Source organism: Nyctereutes procyonoides, unplaced genomic scaffold (assembly GCF_905146905.1).
Source record: "Nyctereutes procyonoides isolate TBG_1078 unplaced genomic scaffold, NYPRO_anot_genome, whole genome shotgun sequence".
NCBI classification, from domain to species: Eukaryota; Metazoa; Chordata; class Mammalia; order Carnivora; family Canidae; genus Nyctereutes; species Nyctereutes procyonoides.
The window spans coordinates 1,666,522-1,693,478 of NW_026575115.1; the positions used below are offsets into that span (position 1 = coordinate 1,666,522).

The window sequence follows — 26,957 nt, forward strand, 5'->3', positions numbered from 1 at the left end:
GGGGGAGAGTAGAAAATAGAACACTCATCCAGATTCACACTCCTAGGAGGAAAACTACGTGTCTGAAAGCTAACTGTGAACAGCACTGCCACCTGCAGAGAGGACACCCAGGTCTCTGGGGCCTGGGAAGGCACTGCTTCCATCGCAATGTGACAGCAGAGATGATTAGAACCCCCCCTCTCGTCTCATTTAGGCACTCAGGGCTCCTGAGAGCCACCGCACAGCCCAGGAAGCTGGCACTCTCAGGTCTGCCAACCTCCTTCTCCAGACCAGGCTGTAGCTCCAAGTGGCTCGCTGTATTCAAACATGAGGTCATGTCAAAGCTATAAAACAGATGTCGGATGTAGCTGAAATACTAAATAGTTTGTGACAAAAACCCAAGGATAAAGGAGAAGCTGATTTCCCATGGTGTCCTTCTGCAACTCTTCATAAGGCTCTGGCTCTACCTTTAGAAGGGATCTCATTGTTGGGGGGCAGGGGGAGTGATCTCTGTGAATGAGTGAGGCCCTTTAATGATCCGTTTATTCACAAGCCTGCTGTGGGCCTAGCACTGTGATAGCCGTTTCATTTCATTTCCTAGATACGCGATAATGCACAAGACACTTCTAGTCCCAAAGCTCATGGCTTATAGCCTAGAGGCGGGGATAGACTTTACACAACAAATAAATGATTCAAAATTGTTGGGATCCCTGGGTGGCGCAGCAGTTTGGCGCCTGCCTTTGGCCCAGGGCGCGATCCTGGAGACCCGGGATCGAATCCCACGTCGGGCTCCCGGTGCATGGAGCCTGCTTCTCCCTCTGCCTGTGTCTCTGCCTCTCTCTCTCTCTCTGTGTGACTATCATAAATAAAAAATAAAGAAAAAAATTAAAAAAAAATTGTAGTGAGTGCTGTGAAAGCAAAGAGGTTGCTGAGTAGATGGTAAAAGAGATGGGACGCTTGAGAAGGCCAGTCGGGAATTCTTTCAAGATGCTTTCGACTGTAAGAAAAAAGCAGAACCAAAGTGGTTTACATAATAACATCTCTCCTCTGAACACGTAGGGCCTGTGAGGTACAGCCTCATGGTGGATGGATTCAGTGGCCCATCTGTGTCCTCAGGTGCTTGGGTTCCTCTTTCTGCTCTGCTGTCCAAAGCACCTATGTCCTTTTTAAGCCTGGGTCTTTTTAATGTCATGTCTCAAACAATAAAAGTTTATTTTTCTCGCACTTAACGATGGTTGCAATTGGGATTACTTGTATTTTGTTCACAACTAGCATGAGAGGGAAAGAGAAATAAGCTTATAGACTAAGTTCTTCCCTTCGGGCTAATTGAGCTACCTTGGTAGAAAGGCTGCTCGTTTTCCACCAACATCCCTCATCCTCAATTTTTAGCAGGGCACACAGCCACCAGGAATAAAGATTACACTTCTCATGTTTCCTTATAACTACATATGGCCTTGTGACTAGGTGTTAGCGATGGAATGAAAATGAAAGTAATTTATGCAATTTCTGGGATATATTCGTACAGGCAGGGATTGATGCCTTTCCTTGTCCCCTTCTTCCTTCCTGAGCATCTGCAGCCACATGTTGAAGATGACAAAGCAATATGCATCCTGAGTGCTTGACATCCATGGCCGTACCTGCCCTTGACCATCTCTCCTCTCACTTCTTTCAAGTGAGGAAAAACACATTTTTGTGTTGTTCAAACCATTCCTGGGTGTGTTTGCTGCCTCCTGCAGCTCCCAGCGAGTGCTCTCTCTCTCTCTAAGTCATTGGCCAGACAGAAGCGTGCCATGCACTCCTTGACCGATTCCAGCCAGGGCTCTTCCCCGAACTGAGGATGTGGTTGAGACTTCCCGAGTTGCAGAGGTTTCACGAGGAGGGCTGGATGACATCAAGGAGTGCTTAGGAAGGAGAAAGGGTTGCTGAGTGGCTGATCAACAGTGACCACTACAAGGATGATTAGTTAACCAACCAGGCAATGAGAGAAGGACTCGGTAAGACAGGATGAAAGTGTGTGTATGTGTGTGGAGTCTCTGAGCAAGAATCAGTGTGGCTGTGGATGTATGCACAAGATGGAAAGAAAGTCACTATGATAAATGAAGGGAGGAAACGACATAAGACAGGGCAGGAGTTAGGTTACACAGGCCCTCATTGCAGAGCTGTATCCATGTTTGCCCGGGGCTGTGTGGTTTACCATGTTCTACTAGAAAAACTGTAATGGTATTTCCTTTCACTTTCAGAAATGTCCTGGTTTGGATAAGAAATTCCAAGAGTATGCTACAAATACAGCCCATGTTAAGGAATTTGGCTTTTTAAAATACAATAGGATGTGGTCTTTATCCTCCTTTTTGTCTCAGCAAAGACATTGGGCTTTTGCGGTTATCTCAAATTTTGTCTTCTAGCTATTCCCTTGTTTCCCTAGGTCAAGCTAGAAAATACTTCCTGAATTGGCTGCCAAGGTCATCTAGCCTCACAGAACTGGTAAAAAGCCCATTCCTGCCTCTTCTGAGCCATGTGACATTTCCTACAAGGTTGCTTCTCTCAAGCTGGATTTCTACTCCAGCAGTGCAATGACTGTATGAGGAATCTCGCCGGGTTGTTGTAAACTATATTCCTAGGGTTTAAATATTCTTGCTCATCAAAATGTAACTACCATACAGTCTAGCAATTCGAGTTCTGGGTACTTATCCAAAGAAAACAAAAATGCCAATTCAGAGTGTGCACTATGTTTATTTCAACATTATTTACAGTAGTCAAGATGCAGAAGCAACATAAATGCATTCAGTGGATGAAATCATAAAGATGATGGATAGAGGGGGGCTCAGTTGGTTAAGTGTCTGCCTTCAGTTCAGATCATGATCTCGGGGTCCTGAGATCGAGCCTCACATTGGGCTCCCTGCTCCACAGGAAGCCTGCTTCTCCCTCTCTCTCTGCCTGCTGCTCCCCCTGCTTGTGCTCTCTCTCTGTCAAATAAATAAATAAAATCTTTTTTAAAAGATGTGAGATAGGGATCCCTGGGTGGCGCAGCGGTTTGGCGCCTGCCTTTGGCCCAGGGCGCGATCCTGGAGACCCGGGATCGAATCCCACATCAGGCTCCCGGTGCATGGAGCCTGCTTCTCCCTCTGCCTGTGTCTCTGCCTCTCTCTCTCTCATTCTATGTGACTATCATAAATAAATAAAAATTAAAAAAATTAAAAAAAAATAAAAAATAAAAGATGTGAGATATATAGAGATATGGATATACATATGTACATATATATATACATAAAGAGAGAGAGAGAGAATAGACTATTACTCAGCCATGTAGTATTCAATACAAAACAATGAAATCTTGCCATTTGTGATGAGGATGGACTAGAGGGTATTATGCTAAGTTACAAAAGTTAGACAGAGAAAGACAAATATGGTAAGATTTCACTTTTATGTGAAATCTAAAAAACATAACGATAAGCAAACAAAACAGAAACAGACTTATAGACACAGGAGCAGGGGAGAGATTGAGGGGGTAGGTAAAAGAGGTGAAAGGGATTGAGAGGCATAAATTTCCATTTATGAAATACGTAAGTCACGGGGATGTAACACACAGCATAGGAAATATAGTCAATGATGTTGTAATGATTTTGTGTGGTGACAGATGGTAGCTAGATTTATCATAGGGATCATTTTGTTATGCATAAAAATATCTAATCACTATGATGTACACTTGAAACTAATAGGATATTGAATGTCAATTATATTTCAATTTTAAAATAATAATAAATATTCTTGCTTATGGTACTTCTTTTCAAATCTTTTCTAACTAACTTTGACTGATCCTGTAGCCAGCCAGTCTGCTGAAAATTCTTCTGTCTGCTTTTTGACTTAGGCAGGTTATTATACATTCCCTGGGCCTCTTTCCTAGATATTTACTCATAAAATGGAGCTGTTAACACTATTACCCAATAGAGGCTGTAGTAGTCCTCCAGGGCTGCCATCACAAAATATGATGTGGGTATAGACCAGGTGGCTCAAACAGTAGAAATCTATTTTCTCACAGTGCTGGAGGTTTTAAGTCCAAGATCAATGTACGGTCAAGGTTAGTTTCTGGGGAGGCCTCTCGTCCTGGCATGTAGATGGCTGCCTTCTTGCTATGTCTTCCCCACAGCCTTTCCCTGTGTGCAGAAAGAGAGAAAGAGATAGAAAGATCATGTCTCTTCCCCTCCTTGTAAGGACACTGTTCCTACCAGATTAAGGCCTCCCCCTTATGACCTCCCTTAATTTTTATTATCTCCCTCCCTATAGGTCATATCTTCAAATACAGTCCATTGGCTGTTAGGGCTTTAACATATAAGTTTTGGGGGGAAGACATCATTCAGTTCAAAACAGGGATATTATGAGGAACAAATGAGATACTGCATGAAAAGCATTTGGAATAAAGTTTTATATCCTATATTTTCGTATATTTTAGGATGTAGAGATTTCTATGTATCCTAAATTTATATTCTAGTGCTCAATAAATGCTATATGATACTATTATGGTTATTATTTTTTTTCACTCTAGGACTAAACTTTTTCATTTCATCCATGCACTTCTCTTCAACTCAATCTTTATATCTAAGCTCTCAGCCACTGGGACAATCACGTACCAAATGGACTCTAATAGTCATTTTTTCATCAAAATCAATGATTCTCATCTGTAAAATTTGACATTGCAGTTTGTACAGTCTAGAATTCACAGAAACTTGGGATATGAGTTAGCTACTTTATTGTGACCAAGGTAGAGAAGGGCAATACAGTAAACAAAATTAATTGGGCAGATAATATCTTTGACACAAGTCATACTAAGTATTGTTTGAAAGAATAACCTAACACAAGCAGTGATAACACTCATGATTATTGTCATGATCTGTAGATTCAGAAAAGATAAAGGCCTAATTTTGTATCTGTGACTTGATACAGCTGACACAATTATGATATAAGCAAGCTTGCTATTTTATTATAAACTCTATCTTATTCATCATCTCTGGGTTTTAAATAGTAACTACTTGTAATGTAGTTAAATGCTATTTTAATTCTCCATTAAAATATATTACAGATTCACTCCAAATGCTAAACCAGATAATCTTGCACCTCCAATGTAAAATATCAGAGCCAAGATATTCTAGAACAATGGTTCCCAAATGTCACTTCACAAATTGGTTACAAAAGAATCATCTGAGATATTTGTTTAAATATAGTTCTCTGGGCCCCATGGAATCAAATTTCTGAGGATGATACATACCCTACACACGTCTCCCTCAAGTCAGACTTGTTGCAAGGGTCCTAGCTTTCTTAACAGCTAAAGCTCACCAACACCAACATGAGAAGTTCGCTGATACCCTATCATAGTTAGTCATAGCTCCTGATTTCTTGAATTGAATTTTCTAAGAATTTCATGGAAAATCATTTGAATCCACGACGCCTGTGTGGCTCAGTGGCTGAGTGTCTGCCTTGGGCTCAGGGCATGATTCCAGGATCACGGGATCGAGTCCCACATCCAGCCCCCTGCAGAGGGAGCCTCCTTCTCCCTCTGCCTGTGTCTCTGCCTCTCAATCTCTCTCTGTGTCTCATGAATAAATAAATAAAATCTTTAAAAAATAATAATAATAAATAAAAAGAAAATTATTTGAATCCAATCCATAATTAGAGTTTATAGATCTCGTCTTTAATGAAAGCCAACCCAAGACCTTAAACACTAAAACTGCTGGAGTTTACACCTGTAGTTGGACAAATGCATTAAACTTCTCTACAAACTAAGCCTTCAGCATTGTGGCACACTGAAAAATAGGCATGGCCAAAGCACATCTGTCAATGTAAAATGATAGAAAATCTGTACGGAATATTTAGTTGGGATCCAAATTTAATTAATTACTCCAGAATGAGTAAGAGGTAGTGGGGATAGATGCTTATTCTCTAATTTGTTGTATGCTATTATCAGTCTTTTAAAATAGTTTTTGGCTGCTTCAAATGTTTACCATTTTATGAGTCATTTTCCTGCTCACTTTCATAATGCATTTTCAGATGTGGACTAACCACTACTATTTTCAGTAGAGCTATATTTAGTAGAGATCTCAAAATGAGAAACACGTCTTAGTGCCTGTCATAGTTGCCTAAGTAAAATCAAAATATTTAATGATAGCAAATGATTGAAGCCAACTTTTTAGCTAATGTAGTATAAGAATAGCTAAATTGTCATTATTATTTGTAGTCTACATTCAGCCCACATTATGCTTTGGTTCAGTAAATGTGTTATTAGAATTAAATAAGATAATGTGTTTTTAAGTTAATTGGAAACTATTTAATAGATATATATAATATAATTACGATACAAATAATATTTAAATATATAGAATACTTAAAATATATAATACATTCATATACATAATACATGATATATATCCAAGTGCAACATATATATGTGTGTGTATATATATATATGTATATGTAAGTGAACAGAATTATTATTCTTAAATATAACTGTATATTATTAGACTGGCCAAAACAAAATATAATAATTTTTGGGTTAAGCCAACCATGTTAAAGAGTAGGAGTCTGTTTTATAGGCCATGAAACACTGGTTTGACGTTTCCATTGTTTTTTTTTTAAATATGTGATTGGTGTTTTGCCAGAGGGATTTTGTCTTTATAGAAGATTCGCTTTAATGAAGACTTGTTCATTATCTGTTTTATTGCTACCTAAAACAATAATGTTTGGTAACAAAGAAGAGAACCTGTTAGAAAGAAAGCTGACAATAGCAGGCAAATTCCCCATTACTACTGAAAGGAGTTACATAGAGCCTCCTACCAGAAACCGCACGCAGTGGTTTGTTCCCCAAAGCTGCTTTGGAAGGTACGAGAATGATTGATGCCAGTCAGTCTGCTTCTGCAAATTCATATGCACAGAGAACTCTGACATCAAAGAAAATAGAAGATTCTAATGACACCGGCATACCAGGCTTTCCTACTGAGGGTGGTGCCCAAACACGGCCCATGGAAAGATTCCTTGCTGGGCCTGATTCGTCCAGAAGTAATTTGAAGACCAGTGGAATTAGAAAAGAAGCATTTCATTAGGCCATCAGTTATCTTTAGATCTGACACTATAAATAAATCTCTTGAACAGAGACCTACTCTAGTGAGTTCCAATGATCAATTGTACTTTTATTGCGAGAAAATAACTTTCTAACATGTGTGACCTTGCCAAAAGGCAGGTTAAGAGCTGACCCATTCCTGAAGACATGAGTGCAGATTCTCAAATACTCGTTTTTCACAGGGAACATTCTAAATTGAGCATCCGCTGTTCTTTGGTTCCTAATTTATTATTATTAGTATTATTATTATTATTACTACTACTACTACTGTGGCAGTCAGCACTTACTACTCAGTGAAAAACTGAGTACATTGATGATGCAATCAACAGAGCTTAGTCTTGAGTGAAGATTTTGTGATGTCAACGATGGTGGACATCTCTCATTCACATCTACCTGAATTTTTGGCAGTGCTCTCTCCATGTGGAGATGGTTGGCCATGCAGTGCATTTGGTCTCCCCTGTGCAGAAGCCAAGAAATTACATTTCCCAGCAATGCTTGTTGCCAGGGTACAGACACATGACTTAGATGCCACAGTCAGACCCAGCTTAATGAACCTCTGATCTGATTGGCAGCAGGAGAAAACAGGGAACTTGCATGGGTGTCCCTGAGATTGAGGGTAAGCGAAGCCACTTCTGGAATCATGGCGTAGTTAGCGTATTTTGGGTGGTCATTGATGGCAGAAGCACTCTCTAGATCACCGTTGAGGCAGCGTAGGTCTGAGGTCACATAAGGTAGCTGCTCGCTTAACAGTTCTTTCTGCGCCTTTTGATTTTTTTACTCTCTTTTATTCTAGTCATTCACAAATGCTGACTTCCTATAATTCCTATTTAAAAATGTCATTTTGTGGCATTAGAATTATCAGTACAAGTCTTTTTTTTTCTGGAATATCAAGCCATTATTGACTTCGGAACCTATCCTGGTACATTATGATGAACATAAACTATGTTTTCTTACTTTTTGGTAATTCGCTTTGCAGTATTTAAGCTCAGCTTAATTTCAAAGTACCAGATGACAACTAATTGCCAATAATTTATTAAGCAAATACCATGTAATAGAACTAGAATATGGAAGTCATAATCTGTGGCCATGTTTTTAAATGGACACTGATTACATATTTCTATGGGGATAATTTTCTAAAATGAAACCCAAATATCTCACAAGATGTTCAGCACTGAAGTCTTTTCTCGGTACTTTTTTTTGTTTGTTTTACACAGTTGTATCCAAGCTTCACAAAGCAGTGTTGAACTCTGGTGCCCCAATTTTTTGGTGCTGCACATCCGAACTTTTGTTCCACCATCCCTTTGGTGTTATTTTTCCACGTCTTCCTTTCTCTCATGATCCAAATAATCACCAAGTTCTCTCGGTTGTACCCCTAAATGTATATGGTGTTCACGCACTTTTCACTTTTCTTAATTTTTACTTCCATTATGCTCTCTTGGCCCATATGCATCTCACCTGGGGTATCAAAGCTTCCTCACAGCCCTCCAATTCCACTCCTGCCCTCTCTGATTCCATACACACCAGCTAAAATTATCCTCCCTCACTTTTACCAAAGTCTTTTCATCACTTTTGTGAAAACCGGTCTTGGGAAACCTCACTAACAAGTGAGGAAAAATTAGAGAGGGAGACAAACCATGAGAGTCTCCTGACTCTGGGAAACAGAGGGTTGTAGAAGGGGAGGTGGGTGAGGGGGATGGGGTAACTGGGTGACAGGCACTGAGGGGGGTACTCGATGGGATGAGCACTGGGTGTTATGCTATATGTTGGCAAATTGAATTTATTTATTTTATTTTTTTGGCAAATTGAACTTAAATAAAGTATTAAAACAAAGAAACAAACAGATAAATAAAATGGAGTGAGGAAGTTTCAGCAGAGGGTGTTCTCATGTCCTTTGCTCCAAGTCCATGGCAGAGCCCAGAGGAAGAGATGAACTGAGCTGCACACAGACTTGACCTCACAGTGCATACTAGTCCCCTCCTCTGGCAGGAGGAAGACAGGCTGTGCTCATCCCCCCTCCTCCACCTGGCAATAGCTCTGCTGGGGAGAAGCCCCCACCACTCCAACTCCCATTTCACCCAGCAGACTTTTATTTAGTTCACTACACCTTCCCATTTCATCTTTTTTTAAAAAATATTTTATTTATTTATTCATGAGAGACAGAGAGAGAGAGAGGCAGAGACACAGACAGAGGGAGAAGCAGGCTCCCTCTGGGGAGCCCGATATGGGACCCGATCCCAGAATCCCGGGATCACACCCTGAGCCAAAGTTAGAGGCTCAACCATTGAGCCACCCAGGTGCCCCATAAAACTACATTTTTATCTCTGGGAGGTCACATTACATAGGACACCTCTGGGCGCATTACATAAAATTAATAATGAGAAACCATCGTGTGGCAAAAGTGAGCCTACTTGGCGCAGCCCATCACTGATGGTAAAATGTGTGGAAATAAATAAGAAACTTGAGAAAACCCGTTGATAGCTGAGAATCACTCCAACAGGGAAAAATAAAACCTGCTTTTGTAATACATTTGCAAAATTCCTCCAAGAAAGCCTAAGTTTGTCTCAACTCTGGATTGCAACAAGCAATGATTTTTTTAGCGTCTGGATTGCCAGAAAATATAGTTGGTGGCGTTATTTCTTTCTATGCCTCAGCTGAGTCTAAGGACTTTGTGGCAAGAATCTTTTCCAAGTTACCATCCCCAACTCCATTTGTGTGTATGAGTGTGTGTGTGAGTGTGTGTGTTACATGTGTACTGACAATTGTAGGGCATGCATTTCAGGGACAATGGAGGAACAATTAACATTAATAATGTATCAAAGCAACTTTAAAGTAGTCATTCAAAGTATAAGAATTATTACAGTGGCTGTCTTCCTAGAAATGCACAATATTGTTGCCATTCATTATAATAATAACAATAACTAAATTAATGAGGGAGCTATCCCTACTAATTAGTTATTCAAGGGCAAGATGGAGAAAGATGAAAGGAAAGATGATTAAAAACAGAGCTTGATACGTAGGTGTGTGGTTACTGGCAAGCATGGCTGGTTGAAGGAAATTCAAATGATAATTACCCTACAAGGTCACCTTGCACAATTGCACATGGCCTATAACATAAATCTGATCGGCAAGCTTCGCTAGACATTTATCGATGAAACGAATCCACACTCCACTAAAGCTAAATGCATCTTGGCCCAGCTGGACATTAACTGATAAAGTGGATTATCACGAGATGAAATTGAGGAAGCAAAAAGCCTCTAGTCTTTACAGATAAAACAGTTTCTGAAATGGAATGTTATGGGGTATTTAATGAACTAATGCTCAGGAGAATTAAACTATTGAATAGCGTGGCTCCCTGTTTGACAGTGACCTGATTATGGTGATTCTTTGCTGTCAATTTGTGAGGATGTATTTTTACATCTACATGCAGATGAGAAAGAGAAAAAAATTGGCCAGCAACTGACGATGGTCTTTATGACTCATAACCAATCAAAATTATTTTTTTTAAACGAATCGTGGTAATCTCCAGAACGCAAAGGCTAGTCTTATCTTCTTGACTTTCTTTGAATAACATTTATTTTTTGTGTGCCCTTAGGAAACTGTGGATAAAAATTTGGGCAGAATTTCGTTTTAGTGTGTGAGCCTAGTGAGTGCCTTTTGGTTTTAAAATACAAGAACGTAGGTTCCAGGGATGCCTGGGTGGCTCAGCGGTGAGCATCTGCCTTTGGCTCAGGGTGTGACCCCGGGGTCCTGGGATCGAGTCCTGCGTCAGGCTCACCGCAGGGAGCCTGCTTCTCCCTCTGCCTGTGTCTCTGCCTCTCTCTCTCTCTCTCTCTCTCTTTCTGTGTCTCATGAATAAATAAATAAAATATTTTTAAAAAATTTGAAAAGGATTTATTATAGAGACTAGAAGCAAAAGCCCAGGGTAGCAGCCAAGTGGAGGGGTGTGCACTGCCGCAGCTAGCCCTACAGGTGCATCACGGAGTGGGGGGGCCTCGGGGGCTGCTGGTGTGACAAGGGCCGGCCAGGGAATTGGTTCCGGGGAAGCACATCTTACTGTGTGCAGACCTTCTAGAGCATCGAAGGCAGAATGTATCAATTGCTCTTAGAGGTCTGCTCCCGCAGAACACTAGTAAGGTTTAGAATTAAAACTGGGATGTCCTCCCATTTATTTTTCTTTTTTAGGTTTTTATTTAAATTCCATTAGTTAACATACAGTGTAATGTTAGTTTCAGGCATAGAATTTAGTGATTCAACACTGACCTGCGACACCCGGTGCTCATCACGACAGGTGCCCTCCTCGATCCCCATCACCTCTTTCACCCACTCCCCTCCCCTCTGGTGAGCATCAGTTTGTTCTCTACAGGTAAGAGTCTGTTTCTTGTTTTTCTTCTCTTTTTCTCCCCTCCCATGTTCATTTGTTTTATTTCCTAAATTCCACATGTGAGTGGAATCATACGGTATTTGTCTTTTTCTGATTGACTTAGGTCACTTGGCATAATACTCTGTGGCTCTATCCATGTCACTGCAAATGGCAAGATTTCATGCTTTTTGATGGCTGAGTAATATTCGTGCGTGTGTGTGTGTGTGTGTGTGCGTATCACATCTTTTTTATCCATTCATCAGCCAATGCACATTTGGACTCTTGCCGTAATTTGGCTATTGTAGATCGTACTGCTGTACGCATCGAGGTGCATGTATCCCTTTGAATCTGCATTTTTTTAATCCTTTGGGTAAATTCCTAGAGGCGCAACTGCTGGGTCATAGGGTAGCTCTATTTTTAACTTCTTGAGGGACCTCCATACTCTTCTGCAGGGTGGCTGCACCAGTTTGTGTTCCCACCAACAGTGTAAGGGGGTTCGTCTTTCTCCAGGGAGGCCCCAAATTCTACATTTAGGTGCAAGCTGGACTGCAGAACATAACCGTGAACTCATGTGGCCTGTCCATGGGATCAGATGTAAAAATACTCAAAGAATCAATAGATAACCTTCAAGGCAGCATGGTATAAATCAAAGTGGAGGAAAGAGATTGGAGCAATTTTTTAAAAGATTTTTTTATTTTAGAGACAGAGTGTGTGAATGGGGGCAGAGGGAGAGGGAGGGAGAGTTGGGTGCTCAACCACCCAAGCCCCCCAGGCACCCCAAGTATCCGGAGACATGTATATAGACACTGCCCTAGGCCTCTCAGGGAACAGGCATTAAAAACCCCCAAAGCAGCTTTCTGTTTAGGAGTTTATTGAGGGTGATTTTCCAGTTGATTTTTCAGTGCAGGCTCCGGACTGAGAGTACCCGCTTCCAGGACGGGGAGGCCAAGGGCCGCAGAGAGCAACTGCGCCGGCTCTCAGGGCAGGGATGCCAGGCCCTCTGGCAGGGGACAGCATGGGGTTCTACTAGATGGGAAAAAAAGGACCCCAAACAGGACCCAGTGACTGCAGCTGTCTCCATCGCAGACGTCGGCTCCTTGCCACAAGACTGCAGTGTCTCGAATATCCCCCTCTGGAAGGGGACACGGTGGGTGTGGGTGGGCTTTTCCTCCCAGATGCAGCAAGTTCATAAGTTCATAGGATCCTAAGTAAGCTCTCACCGAGAAATTTCCTTCCTCTGAGTTGAGGGTTGCAGATGCTGTACAATTGGCACCCTTCGATAGGCAATCTGGCAAAGATAAAACCCAGATTTTTTTTCTCTTCTCTTTGGTCTACTCTCCCATCCTCAAATACGATTGAGTTTCTGCCATGGCTTCTGGCACTAGTAATGCCGTGTTCTAGAAATGTAAATTTTCCTGGGATGATTGCCAGGAGCAGGGAATTGGGTCCATTTTCTGCATTTGTTGGGGTTTGGGGCTAGGACTATTGATAATCTCACAGGCCCTACTATCTCTTTGAACTTTTTGGTACATCAGAAACATCAGAGCCTTGGCATTGAGCTAAAAGGTCATTTGATGACCTGAAAGTATTCCAAGTGAGGATCTGAGGTGGGGATGTTGCAGGAAATCACAATTGTACCCAGTGTTCCCTGACAACCCCTCCGACGAGGCTGAGCAGAATGAGAAATCAGTAGAATCATGTTTGGATCTTAATTTAGCTCGAGATCTTTTTTTTTTTCTTTTTTGCTCTGAACTAATAACTCTCAAGAGCAAATGATTTTAATTTTAATTTTGGACTCCGATTCCTTTATGTGAACTTGCGAACTGATCTATTCCCTCTTTAAAACTTATAAAATTCGGCAACATGCTGAACACTGCACAGAACAAACATCTATCTTAACCAGTTCTTATAAAGTGGTAAACCAGGTTCAAGAAGTAGGACATCGTCCCCGTCCCCATGTGTGTCTTGTCATATCTTCTGCCCGCAAAGAGAACTCCCGGCCTGGGGAACACAGCCTAGCTGTTCTTCAGCATCCTCTTAACCACCTAATTCTGTCTCCCTAAAAACAATGGTCAATCTTGCTTTTCTGTGAACGTCCTCTAAATGAAATTATACAGTACTTCTTGGGGGCGGAGGGAATCATTCGCTCGGCATTATGTCTGTGAGAGTCGTACGCATGTTTAGCTACAGTTGATGTTCATAAAGGCCTGAACAAAACTGATGGTTTGGCTAAGTGGGAACCAGGTGGTGTCCATTGGGCTGCTCTGGCCGTTGAGCCCCAATGCTCATCGTGCAGACCCCAACACGGACATGGTCTCTCCACTCAGTAGGTGGGTTCAATCCCATTCTCGTAGTTCTGGCCAATGCTCTCCCTTGATGAACCTCATTAGATTTTTTATGGATTCTTAGGCCATTGCCAATGGCCTAGCTGTTTGGTCTGCCACTTGGAAAACTGCACATTGGGGAATGGGACACTCATCTTTGAGGCCACCAACTATGGAATCTAATGGTGCTACCAAATGAGCCATCTGGGTCACTCATGTAGAGGCCAGGGTAAGGGCTCATTCTGATGAGATGACTAGTCTATAGGCCCGGTTTCCAGACATTGTTGTCTGGATCCATCATGGCACTGAACAGGGCAACACATGGACAGGGCAAAAGAGAAAGATTCTGGGTTTTTTTGGCAGAGGCTAACACTGCATCAGACTTGTGACTCCTATCTGAGGCTGACCCGCTTGCCCCCCCCCATGGGGGAGACTGCATGGCCTGGGGCCCCTCCTGGCACACTGACCACCTGGGGACCTGGACCCTCTCCTAGACCTATCAGTGGGGCCTCTACGCTGATAATATTTTTCTTCTGTTCATGATCTGTTCTGTTTTGCCAGTCCAATCAGCTCATCACTGCAGCTCTTGAAACTAATCTGTGCCACATGTTCAGCTTTCTGGATCATTTTCAGGCTCTGAGTGCTTTTGATCACAAACACTCCTCAACAGTAGATGGGCAACGTATTTGATGAAGCTTCCGTGCTCCCTACCATCCACCGGCATCTGATCCTGTTGGAACGGCCTCCTCAGGAATGCACTAAAAGAGAAATTCCAACCTTACTTTAATGCTTTTCGATCCACACACCTGGGTGAAGCAGATTGATCACTGAAGGGGGCATCTCCAGAACAGTAACAATCCTCTCCCATCTGCTTCCCAGCTAATAATCACAATAAAAGGAGTGGGTAGCTATACAGACACAGTTTGAAAGATTGGGATTCTGCTCTGATTATTCGTAGGCGTAATGCATTTTCCTCTTCTCCTAATAGTAACCAGCCTGGTTACTACTCCGGTCTGGTGGCAGCCCAGCCGAAGGGCGCCGTTGGATATGCAAACAATTCTAGTTGAGCCATCTGGACACATATTATCTTTTGGAGCGGCATGATCTTAGATCATGAGGATAATGACGACTGGTTGGGGGATCTGCTTGCCATGTCCCTACTGAGGGGCCCACAGAGGTTAAACTTGGAGATGGAACAGGTCCCTGTGCTCTATAAAAATCCCCTCATCCCTATTGCATCTGACCCTTCTGAATAAAAGGTGAGACGGTGAGTAGATGATGACTGGTTTAAAAAAAAAAGGTGAAATTTCAGCTATTGGAATGGAGTAAGATCATCCTGTGGCCATGGAGGGGGAACCATAATCTGGGCATGTGAAGAGGGGGCCCCTGAGACCCTGGGAGGTGCAGGAGGGGAAGATGATGATGATCTCTGCCTTCCAGATCTGCCTCCAGAGTGTTCCACACGAATAAAAAATGTCCCGTTGAAGCTTTCCCAAACTGTTGAAGTCCCGTTCAGCTTAATGGGTGGCTGGCTCTGGTGCCTCCAGCCACATGGTTCTAAGCCCAATTTGATGGCCATTCCCGTAACTGTATTGGGGAGTCTACCGGAATTGGTAGAAGATGGCCTCGGCTCTTAAACCTTCTTGTCAGCACAGTGGATGCCTTCTGTACTTCCACTCCTGGTGCTGTCACTAAGATTTCCCGGAGGTGGGTAATGCTAGCAGTACTGGTATTGACCAACTAGACAGGATTCGCTGACTATTCTTAGGCAGTCTCTTAAAAAAAAAAAGAAAGAAAAAGAAAAAGGACTATATTTCATTATCAAACTAAACTTGAACCCTAAGATGAGCCAGCCAATGGGAGGCCATATTTGAGGCACCATCTGCCTGTGTCCCTTTGCCCCCAAGTAAGGTAGGGATCATTTGGGGTGGCCCAACAATTGTAAACAATACTTTCTTTCCAAGGGCACCATGAGCATCCTGGGGTGGTACATCTTGTACAGAAGCCAGATATTAATTTGCCTCCATCCCAAAGCCCAGTGAGTTGCACTTAAGGACTGATTTAGAAAACCCACCAGTCGATCTTGTAGCCCCCAGGCTGTAAGCAGAATGAGTTAGAGGGGTCCCCAGAAAAAGAAAGATGAGGCATAGCTTCCTCCACTTAAGAAAAGTCATTTCAGGCCTCAGCCACCTTGTGATGGATGCCTGACCAGCGCTATGTGCTCAGTTCTTGCAGAACTCCCTGAGATGTGTTGAAATTGCAGAAGAATAGACTTTAGTAGTTAATGATTTTAAAGGAGCAAAATAATGTAAGAACAAACAGCCACTATCAGGCCAGGATGTACCCTAATCATAGCAGAACAATAAATCAGTGGTAAAACTCCCAGGGCTGGGATCCCTGGGTGGCTCAGTGGTTGAGCCTTTGGCTCAGGGTGTGATCCCGGGATCCCAGGATCGAGTCCCACATCAGGCTCCCTGCGTGGAGCCTGCTTCTCCCTCTGCCTGTGTCTCTGCCTCTCCCTCTGTGTCTCTCATGAATAAATAAATAAAATATTAAAAAAAAAAACCTCACTGCTGTTTCAAAAGCAAAGATTGACCTGACACACTCTCCATTCTTGAGTTTTCTTTGCAGGATTTAAACCCCTTGGAGCACATAAACACCAGGCCAATTGGAGCCAGAGAATTAATGATACTGACCTTTGCTGATCCTCCTGACTTCCATCAACTATGGCCTGGACTCTGGCACGGTAAGATGATTTTTGCCCCAATTCCATTCTGAGCTCCTCATTATGCAAGCTCCTTTATGAATATGCATGCACTCTTAGCTTAAAATCTCCCCAGTTCCACTGTTCAAGGAAACACTGCTTTGGGAAATAGTCTCAGTCTTCGCCTTTACGTATTGTAAGTAAAACCCTTCCTTTTCCTATTCTTTGACTTGGTTGTTTCTTTTGGTCTGACACTCACCAAGAGGCAAATCCAGTTTCGGGTAACAACATGATTGCAGAGATCTCTCCAAAATGGGGCTACCCTTGATTACTTGAACTTGCTCCCCAGAGAAATAAGTGACTCATTATTCATGAAAACTCTGAGGGTAATCATCCCTACGATGAGGGTATTACAATTAAGAAGAGGAGGCTCAAAATTCGTCCCTAACTTTAGCTAAAGTGATTGATAAGACTGCCTTGACCCAAGAAGGCAGGCACTCATAGCTTATGGGAGTTGTTCAGCTGGTTGGGCCCAGGACTCTGGAGGGAATGGTTGACATCAGTACTGCAAGATTTTCCTCATCCCACTGTTTGCAGTCTTGTAAATAGTAGCCTTATTTTCACGTTGTAGGAGATACATTGGATGGATTCGGCCCCAGCCTCTGTCAAAGCTTCTGTTGAGTCTTCGGGTTAGTCACAGTGGCTGACAGAGTGACGGACTCATGGGAAAATCAGCCAGAAGTCAAGATGGTACAGGAATGAAGGGTGAAGACATTGGCATGAAATTCTCCATGGGTCTCTAGCGTCTGTCTGTGCTCTTCTAAGTATAGTAAATGGCCGTGGGAACTAGAGATCCATGTCTTTTCCTGGAGCAGAGAGCAGGTTTGTAAAATGATAATGGTCTCCCTCCAGGGCAAAGTTTAGGCTGCTTACCGTCCATGACAAAAGGTTTGGACTCCTAGAGCATGGAGTTCCTCAACCGTGGCCCAAAGCCACTGCACGGCCACGCAGTCCTGGGCCCCTCCATGTCGCCCCTGAGGGCCTCGGAGGCAAGAGGAATGGAGGCAAACACTCTATCTCCTTGCTACTTCCTCTGCCAGAAATAGTAAAGTCCTCTGACCTGAAATAAAATCTTTGACTCAGAAGGCTCATGGTTCTGTCAGGAGCCAAGAAACTATGGCAGGCTGACCTACTCCACTGCAAGTAGAGTAGTAACTCGGATCCTTCCTGGTTCTTGATGGGGAGGATTTTTTTTTTTTTAACTAGCCTGCTTCAGAGTCATTGGGCTTCTTGAAATTGTGGGTTAATATCTCTTATGAGTTTGGGGATATTCTCAGCCATTATCTTCCCAAATTTTGCTTCTTTCCTCTCTAACACCTTGATAAAATATACGCTAGATTTTCTAACTCTATTCCTCTTGTTCTTTCTTCTGCCCCTTTCATGCTGAATAGTTAGTTCCGATTGATCTGAAGATGTGCAAACGTTCCCTTGGTTATCTCTAATCCCCTGGTACACCCATCCATTGAGTTATTAATTTCAGATACCGTGTTTTTTAGTAACGAGACATCTACTTTTAAAAAATATCTTGCTCTGAAACCTGTGATATCCTTTCTAAAGATTCCAGTTTCTTGTTGAGAATTTGAGGTTCGGTTTCCATCTCTTATCAGCTTAATATAATAATTGACACGTACTCCGTTTCTGGAAATTTCACTCTCCTCATACCTATGGGTCTGTGTTTTGTTGCATGCTGGTTTTCATTCATATTAATCCATCATTTTTTGCTCCCTTATTTTGGACTGAGTGCTAGATACATATGAAGACAAATCTTACCGTGGTTTCATGGACCTTAGTGTTGTGCATATTCATCTTTATCTTTGCAAAAATATTTACAGAGCTCACTAGTGCCTTTGATGACATTACCGTCTGAGGCCAGGTGGGGGAGCTCGCCAAAGCACAGTAGGTGGAAAGCTCCACCAGGCCAAGCTTGGAGGCGCTAAACTATGGAAAATGAAGCCCAAATGTACCTGTTAGGAAAAAAATTGAGGCTTGAGAATGGTGAGAAAGACAGGAGGGAATATAAAATGCTGAACTAATGCTGAGTTTGGTGGTCGGATGAAGGCTTCTCTGGACTTTTTGATGATTTTACATTCTGGGCACCATACCAAAAAAAAAAAAAAAAGCAAAACAGGTTGCATAATTTCAAGAAAATCAACTGTTAAAAACTGTTCCAAGTCCAGACTGCGTCAGCTGATGTTTGGGGTTTAACATGGGAGAGCAAGGACCTCATCCTATGTCCGTGGCCAGCACAGCTGGTGTGCAGCACTCAGCCGAGAGGTAGGTGTTGAGTGAAAGAGCTTTCCCTGACTCGCAAGGAAGAAGAGGAGGTTGCAGACATTTAGCGGTGGTGAACTGCGGCTTAGTTATAGTGGAGGGTGAGCTTGCTTATTATTTTAGAAAAGGCAGTGAAATCAGAGGCTCCTAAGTTAAGATGTTGCCTTTAAAAGGAAATTAAAGTTCTCATCTCGAGTCCGTGATAGATCTAGTGCCCTGTTTTGCAGGTAAGAGACCAGGCTCAGAGAGTTAAGGAACTTGCCCAAATTTGACAGCTCATGGCTGGAACAACTGGGTCTTCTAAAGGCCTCGCCCTAGCACTCCACACTGCCTTACCTGGCTCATCCTGGGACGTACATCGTGCCAGCTGCTAGATCAGTCTAAACGTCCAGGCTTTCATATGGCCATACAGCTCCCACGGGCTTCACGCTCCTTCTTGGACAACGTTAGTTAGTTCATGGGCCAGCTTAGGGTCATGGTAATATACAACAAAGTATATTTTGTCCTTACCACTCTCATTATCATTGCCATCCATCACATCTTCAGGTAAGATTTTTACGTTTCCAGGACCTTCGTTTCTTAACCCAGGAACCATGGATTCCAACATGAGATCAGCTTCATCTCTAGGACTCAGAGTACCTGCTTTCCCTCCTTGTGTATCCCAAACTGCAGAGTGTCTGTCATGCACCTGGGAATGCATATAAGATATTACCAAATATTTGTGATGAACAAATTTCCTAGGAAGTTATAGTTGTCCTTCCTACCTTGGAACAAAACTATATCATCTATTTTGTATCTGACATGGGTTATGAATACTAGTTGCAGAAATGGGCACATTTCCTAACACCGGTGGGATTCTGATAGATTTATTTTGTGTGACTACACGTCTATTGTTGACTATTGTTGACAGAGAGTGTAGTACTACCGAAAGTTGGACACTTAGTTAAATAAACAACACAACAAAATTTTAGTACCTATTGTGCAGTGAATTCTAATTTAAATAACAAAATAATAGAAATCATTACAATATAGCTAGTATTTGCTGGGCTCTTTTCATGCAGCATGAAATGCTATGCATTATTGCATTTAAATCCCACAGCAGGTGAGGTAGATGCTTTTATAATGGGGCTTATGATTGCAAGCAAAAAACAGATTTGAAAAGTGAGAACATAGGCAGTACCTATGCTGTCAAATAAATTTTTTTTAATATTTTATTTATTTATTCATGAAAGACACACACACACACACAGAGAGATAGAGAGAGAGAGAGGCAGAGGGAGAAGCAGGCTCCCTGCAGGAAATCCGATGTGGGACTTGATCCTGGGACCCTGGGATCACGCCTGAGCCAAAGCAGATGCTCAACCTCTGAGCCACCGGGTGTCCCCTGTCAAAGAAATTGTAATCTCAGGATCCTTTTTTTTTAATTTTTATTTATTTATGATATTTACACACACACACACAGAGAGAGAGAGAGAGAGAGAGAGGCAGAGACATAGGCAGAGGGAGAAGCAGGCTCCATGCACCGGGAGCCCGATATGGGATTCGATCCTGGGTCTCCAGGATCGCGCCCTGGGCCAAAGGCAGGCGCCAAACCGCTGCGCCACCCAGGGATCCCTAATCTCAGGATCCTAAACAGATCACTCACAGACACCAGTTTTATTAGCCCATTGACCACATCCCAGGGAATTCGATGTTTTACCTCTTTAGAGAAATGATAATTATTAATTTCTAAAAGTGTACCTATAAACATGCTGGTGAAATCGCCATGCTGGAAGTAACTGAAGTAACACCGGTACACCATTTCACTTCTAATGTGGCCCCACACTTTGGACCTTCAAAACGATGCCACAGTGAAAGGCTTATTTTTAAATAGTCTGGAAAATAGGTGGTTTGTTCAAGTGAGATGGTTAGAACAAAATCTCAATACCACAGATGTGGGGGGCCCATGAGCTTCAACTCAGTGACATACACAAGCATTTAGCCAAAGACTATTTATAAGCCCAACATGGCACAAATGTGTGCTGGAAATCACAGGATGGGATAGAGCAGGAGGACAGTGAGCCAACGGGACAACGTGAATGTTTCAGCTCTAATCTGTGAACAATGACGTGAGCAGAACTGTAGCAAGAAAAACCAGTGTTGGAATCCCGGCCCTTGCACTTCAAGAGCTATAATCTTGGATTATTGAGCTAGTTTACGTTTCTGTGTCTTCATTTGTTGCACGAAAGGGATAACGATCCTGAGACCTCATGATTCTTTATTATGATTCCAGAAAATATGTGTATCAGGACTTGTTCTCTAAAAGTGGGAGAAATCTCAATTCATATTGTTTTAACTAACAACAAGAAATTTATTATTCTGTGTTACTGTCAGATTCAGTGGCTCATGGTGTAGCTGGATCCAGGTACATATTCACATGAAGATGCCACGATACTACTTCTCCAAATCTTCCTTTGCACTGGTTTAACTCCTATGCAGGCCATTTCCTTCTGGATGAAGACAGTTCCTAGCGTCTTTAGGCTTAGATCTTGCAATCTGAGTTAGAGCACCTCTTCCAAAATCCCAGCAGAAGTCCCAGAAATACTTTCATTGGCTTAGTTTGGTCAAGTGTTCTTTTCTGAAACTATGGATAGTAAGTGCAGGGACTGATCCTCTAAAGAAATGCTGGGTTTACAAAACAAACAAACAATAAAACCCAAAACACAAAAGCAACAACAAACAACAAACAAAACTCTATTGGAATAGATAAAATATCTAGAAGAGTGCTCAGCGCATAGTAGATATCAGTAAGTGTGTATTAATTTAAAGATAGCATCTACTTTTTAAGCCCTCAGATATGTAGAGAGACCAGCTTTCAGCGAAGTTTTCCTGGGCCACACATACATGACGAGAACCTGCTTACCCTCAGGCAGCCTCTCAGTCGAGTTGACTGCAATGTGACGTTTAACATGACTCCATTTTTAGGATAGAGGCTGTTCCAATTTTCCCTAAAGGGCCTGGCGAAATCTAAGTTAATGATGACTTGATGAATAACATTTGGAGTTTTTTTATGGATTATCATAATGCCAGCAGAAATCACTCTTTTCATTCCATTATACTGTAAGTATGGCTAGAGGCTGAAAACAAAAATCTACTCCTAGGTAGTACAATCAAACAGAATATAATAGGTCTCAACCCAACTATTCCCAGCTAACAATACACATGATATAATTACGGTGATTCTGATCTCTATGAGAAGCTGTCTGACATCAATAATTAAAGATATCCAATAGAGGCCAGAGGCGTCATTACCTACAATGTGCTGTGAGTCCAGTAGTTATCTGGGACGGAAACATTACATCACAAGGTCTCAGTCTCTGTACCAAGTTATGACAGGGTGCTCCGGTTCACCTTTGTGAACTATTTCCCTGAGTACAGCATTGGGGTAAGGGAAGATAAGCCAATGAAACAGAATCCACCAAATCTACAGAATGGAGATAAAGCTAAATTCAGGGATCAGTTCCCTTTAAGGATTTCAACTTGAAGTGTAAACATTTCTGTTTTTATTTCAAATTCCTATGTATTCTAAACATGTAAGACTCCAATATCTTCTAAAAATCGAAGAGCTTCATTTGTCTTTATTTTTCCCATGAGATGCCGCAAAATGAGAAGACATTGTATTTTCAGTGGTGTTTTTTTTAAAGATGTATTTATTTATTTATGATAGACACACGAGAGAGAGAGAGTAGAGAGAGAGGCAGAGACACAGGCAGGAGGGAGAAGCAGGCTCGATGCCAGGAGCCCGACGTGGGACTCGATCCCGGGACTCCAGGATCGTGGCCTGGGCCAAAGGCAGGCGCTAAACCGCTGAGCCACCCAGGGATCCCCTCAGTGGTGTTTTAAGCACAGCAGTGAGCTATTACGTCACCAACAATGACTTGCTTACTTTTTCCTCTTTCATTTTATCAGTGACCACTGACCATCAGATTTGTGAACAAGAGACTTTTCTTAGTTTGCATTTACTGTGTACAAATCCTTCTCAAGAACGCTGCTCTTAGACTCCTGGGTGACTCAGTTGGTTAAGCGTCTGCCTTCGGCTCAGGTCATGATCTCAGGGTCCTGGGATCAAGCCCCACATCAGGCTCCCTGCTCACTGGGGAGCCTGCTTTTCCCACAGTCTTTTATTTTAAAAGATAAACAAAAATTTTAAAAATAATAAAATCATAACAAAACCAACAAAAAACCCTGTTCTGGAGCTGGGAAGATGCCTGCCGTTACAGTGACCATAGCAAATTTGCTCTTTGAAATTATCCCTGTAGTTCTATTCTTTTGAACTTTAGAAATAAAAAAGTCAATTGGAGCCTTCAGATTTTGACCAGAAAATAAGGGATCAGATTTCTTTTCTTTAAAGGGATGATCATTTCAATGGGATGAGTATATTTCCTCTACATACAAATATTTATGCCCAAGTTTATCAACTGGAAAGCACTAGAAAGGGGCTTTTTCTTTTTATGTCTCATTGACATTTTCAATCTAATAACTTGCATCAGTCCTGTAGCTAAATCCTAAGAGTTTAGCCCCATAATCTCTGGAAATGAGATTATTCTTTGAGAATTTAAAGGGTAATCTGGCCACATTTGAAAGTCATTATCATGTTCAACATCTGAAAGAACATGAAATCAATCTCAGAAGATGGAAAAAATACCAATTCATGTCAATTCCTGTCTTTCCCTGGGATGCCAAAGGGGATGGGGTGGAGACTGGACAGGAGAAGCTTGGGAGTCCCAGGGGCTGGCCCTGGAGAGGTTTCTCCTTAGACACCTACGTGGTGGAGAAGAGCAGAGCCAGTGCCGAGAACAGTGACCACAGGAGGAAGCCAAGGGGCAATTTTTTTTTTTTGGAAGTTGCTTTAAGGATTATGCATTAACACTGACGTGCTGATTTCCAGCCCACACCTTATTAAAACACTGAGTTGAAAGTCACCATGACCCAGCAATTGCACTGCTGGGGATTTACCCCAAAGATACAGGTGCAGTGAAACGCTGGGACTCCTGCACCCTGATGTTCATAGCAATGTCGACAATAGCCAAACTGTGGAAGGAGCCTCGGTGTCCACCAAAAGATGATGGATAGAGAAGATGTGGTCTCTGTATACAGTGGAATATTCCTCAGCCATTAGAAATGACAAATACCCACCATTTGCTTCGACGTGGAGGGACCTGGAGGGTATGATGCTGAGTGAAGTAAGTCAATCAGAGAAGGACAAACATTATATGGTCTCATTCATTTGGGGAATATAAAAAATAGTGAAAGGGAATGGAGGGGAAAGAAGAATAAATGAGTGGGAAATATCAGAAAGGGAGACAGACCATGAGAGACTCCTAACTCTGGGAAACGAACTAGGGGTGGTGGAAAGGGAGGCGGATGGGGGGTGGGGGTGACTGGGTGATGAGCACTGAGGGGGGCACTTGATGGGATGAGCACTGGGTATTATTCTATATGTTGGCAAATTGAACACCAATAAAAAATAAATTAAAAAAAAAAAGAAAAAAGAAAGTCAAAAGTCACCATGACCTTCTCTGGCCCAACATAATGTCCTTTTTCCAATCCTCATTCTTTTGTTTCCTACTTGCTCATTTGACCCTATTTCAAACACTGGATGTTTGGTGATGTCCTAACCCTACGCCACCCTACTCCTTAGCCTGTCACCAACTCTCTGCTCTGAATAATCCCCACGTGTGAGCCCAGTCATGACACACTCCCCTCTTCCTTTGATTCCCGTTTGTTGAGCTCACACAAGATTCTGTCTCATTTAATCATCAGAACATGTGTCCCCTGCCCTGCCAGTTCAGGTACCAATTCAGGCTCCTGATGGAACATAGCCTTACACTGATCCCTTCACCGTGGTGTGAATCCCTGTGACTGTCTTTCTCGGTGTGCATAAATCACATTTGCTTATTCAGACTGGAGATGCTTAAAAATAGAACATACGCGTGGTGACTTGAGCATGTATTTTAGAGTCAGATCTGTGTTCAAACAGTGCTGTTCCTCATAAGGAATGGGACCAGGTCCCCAAAGCTCTCTAAAGCCAACTTTCTTCATCTTTAAAATGTAAATGTCAACACTATTCACACTGAGAGGGAATAAGAGAGTAAATGAGAAGATCTATGTAAAATATGTAGCATGTACTGGACTCTCGATAAATCATTTCTTTTTTTTTAAATAAATCATTTCTTCTTGTGTTTTTAATTAATGTCTCTCCTATCATCCATTCTAGAAGCACAATCGGTGAGCTCAATTTTGGCTTGCTTGATTGATTGACTGATTGAAACTAAAAAGATTAAGGCATTTGGGATGTGCTGGCTAATCATCCAAATCCTCCTCCCACACCCTCTCTATATGGTCAATAATAAAAGTGTTTATCTCAGTAAATCGCTTAAATTACTCATCAATAGCGTATTTTTTAAGAAAATGCTAAATGCCGGGAAAAATAGGCTCACAATACTTTTCATGCATCTTTTATTTTTTTTATGTTTTTTATTATTTATTTATTTTTTTACATATTTTTAAAAATATTTTATTTCATTTTTTTCATTTTTTATTTATTTTCTCTTTTTTTAACCAAATTTTTTTTCCATTGGTGTTCAATTTGCCAACATATAGAATAACACCCAGTGCTCATCCCGTCAAGCGCCCCCTCAGTGCCCGTCACCCATTCACCCCCACCCCTCCGCCCTCCTCCCCTTCCACCACCCCTAGTTCGTTTCCCAGAGTTAGGAGTCTCTCATGTTCTGTCTCCCTTTCTGATATTTCCCACTCATGCGTCTTTTAAATATTAATAAAGTTATTCCCGGTGTCATTTACCAAGGTCTATAATGTGAAAATACAACACCTCGTTACTATTTGGCGACTTCACTGACTGCGAGTTATTTTATTCGGCCTTATTTTTACTGGTGATTGGACATGGTAAACGTTGCCAAAGGAGAGTATTTGCCAACACAGAATATCGAGGTGGAGATCAAGGAACTCCTTAAAATAAAACCTGGCATCTTGGCACCGAATCCTACATATTGGGCAGGAGTAAAGTCCTCCTGGTAAAACCACAGGACTTGGAGCCAGCCCCCCAGTGATGGCAGCCTTATTGAAATAACCGTGTCCCTCAACACGAAAGCATCCAAGGCCCCTGGTTAGCTGCTGCAGAGGCGATTGTTTACACTGGCACTTACTGGTAAAGGGAAGGGGTGAAACCCTAGACGTGCGCCCAGGCGGGCCTGATTTCTGATTCCACAGCCCCAAGTGGAAGTGAGGGCAGTGACTCAGAGCATTGTGACGGCGCAGCTGTCGCCGGGGTGCCACTCAGGCCCTGCTCAGGCCCTGCTCAGGCCCAGGGGCCCGTGCCAGAGGGACAATAGCTGGAAGGTGATCGGCATGTCACTGCTTGGCCGACACAGTCTCACGACCGGGGAGGGGGGGAGACAGGTCTCCTCGATACCTAGAAGCTCATCTTCACTGACTCCCAAGTGGGTCCCCAGGGCCACCCCACTGCTGGGGGCTGGGTCCCTGCCTGGGAAAACCAGGCCACTGACCGTTTTCATAGAGAGCTCGGTGATTTCTTTCTAATATATTGACCCAATTAATTTTTCTGGGAGCCACTAGGTCACTGGGGAAAGAAGCAGCCTGGTTCACTGGACACATTGGTTTTGCACCGATGTCTCTTCTGTCTTTGGAACGTTGCGTATAAATCATTCCAGTCCGAGAAGGTGAGCAGCATGAAAAGCATATACCGAGGCAGATAAGCATGCAGCACCTGCCAATATGTCCCATCATCGATACGCTCCTTTGTCCTATGGAGCCACCTCTATTTCCTTAAGTCTCTGTTAATAGTTATTATTTTGGAGCTTCTCAGAAGGATTGGGAAGCAACACACAATGAACAAACTCCAAACCTGCTCATAAAAACATGCAAATAAACTCCCTGTATAATATGCCATTTTTTTTTATCTTGGCATGTTATTTTTTACTTAATTGCCAACATATTGCCATTCTAAATTGTTCTTCTTAACAATTTGATTTACTTTTAAAAATATATGTTGCCTAAAATAGCCATATATATATATATTGCTTGCCCAAGGATGCCCTTATAGACACCTGCATTTCATTCACAAATTAAGGCAAA

The 26,957-nt window shown here is 42.3% G+C and overlaps 1 protein-coding gene across 1 annotated transcript in view; it reads left to right on the top strand.

The window, feature by feature from the left end:
• The first annotated feature begins 16,622 nt into the window (after positions 1-16,622).
• Positions 16,623-26,957, top strand: part of ASB5 (ankyrin repeat and SOCS box containing 5) — a 61,786-nt gene continuing 51,451 nt past the window's right edge. The window contains exons 1-2 of the mRNA XM_055333779.1: positions 16,623-16,668; positions 17,104-17,354. Of these exons, the coding sequence (XP_055189754.1) occupies positions 17,306-17,354 (49 nt within the window). The 5' untranslated portion in view covers positions 16,623-16,668; positions 17,104-17,305. The remainder of the gene's footprint in view (positions 16,669-17,103; positions 17,355-26,957) is intronic.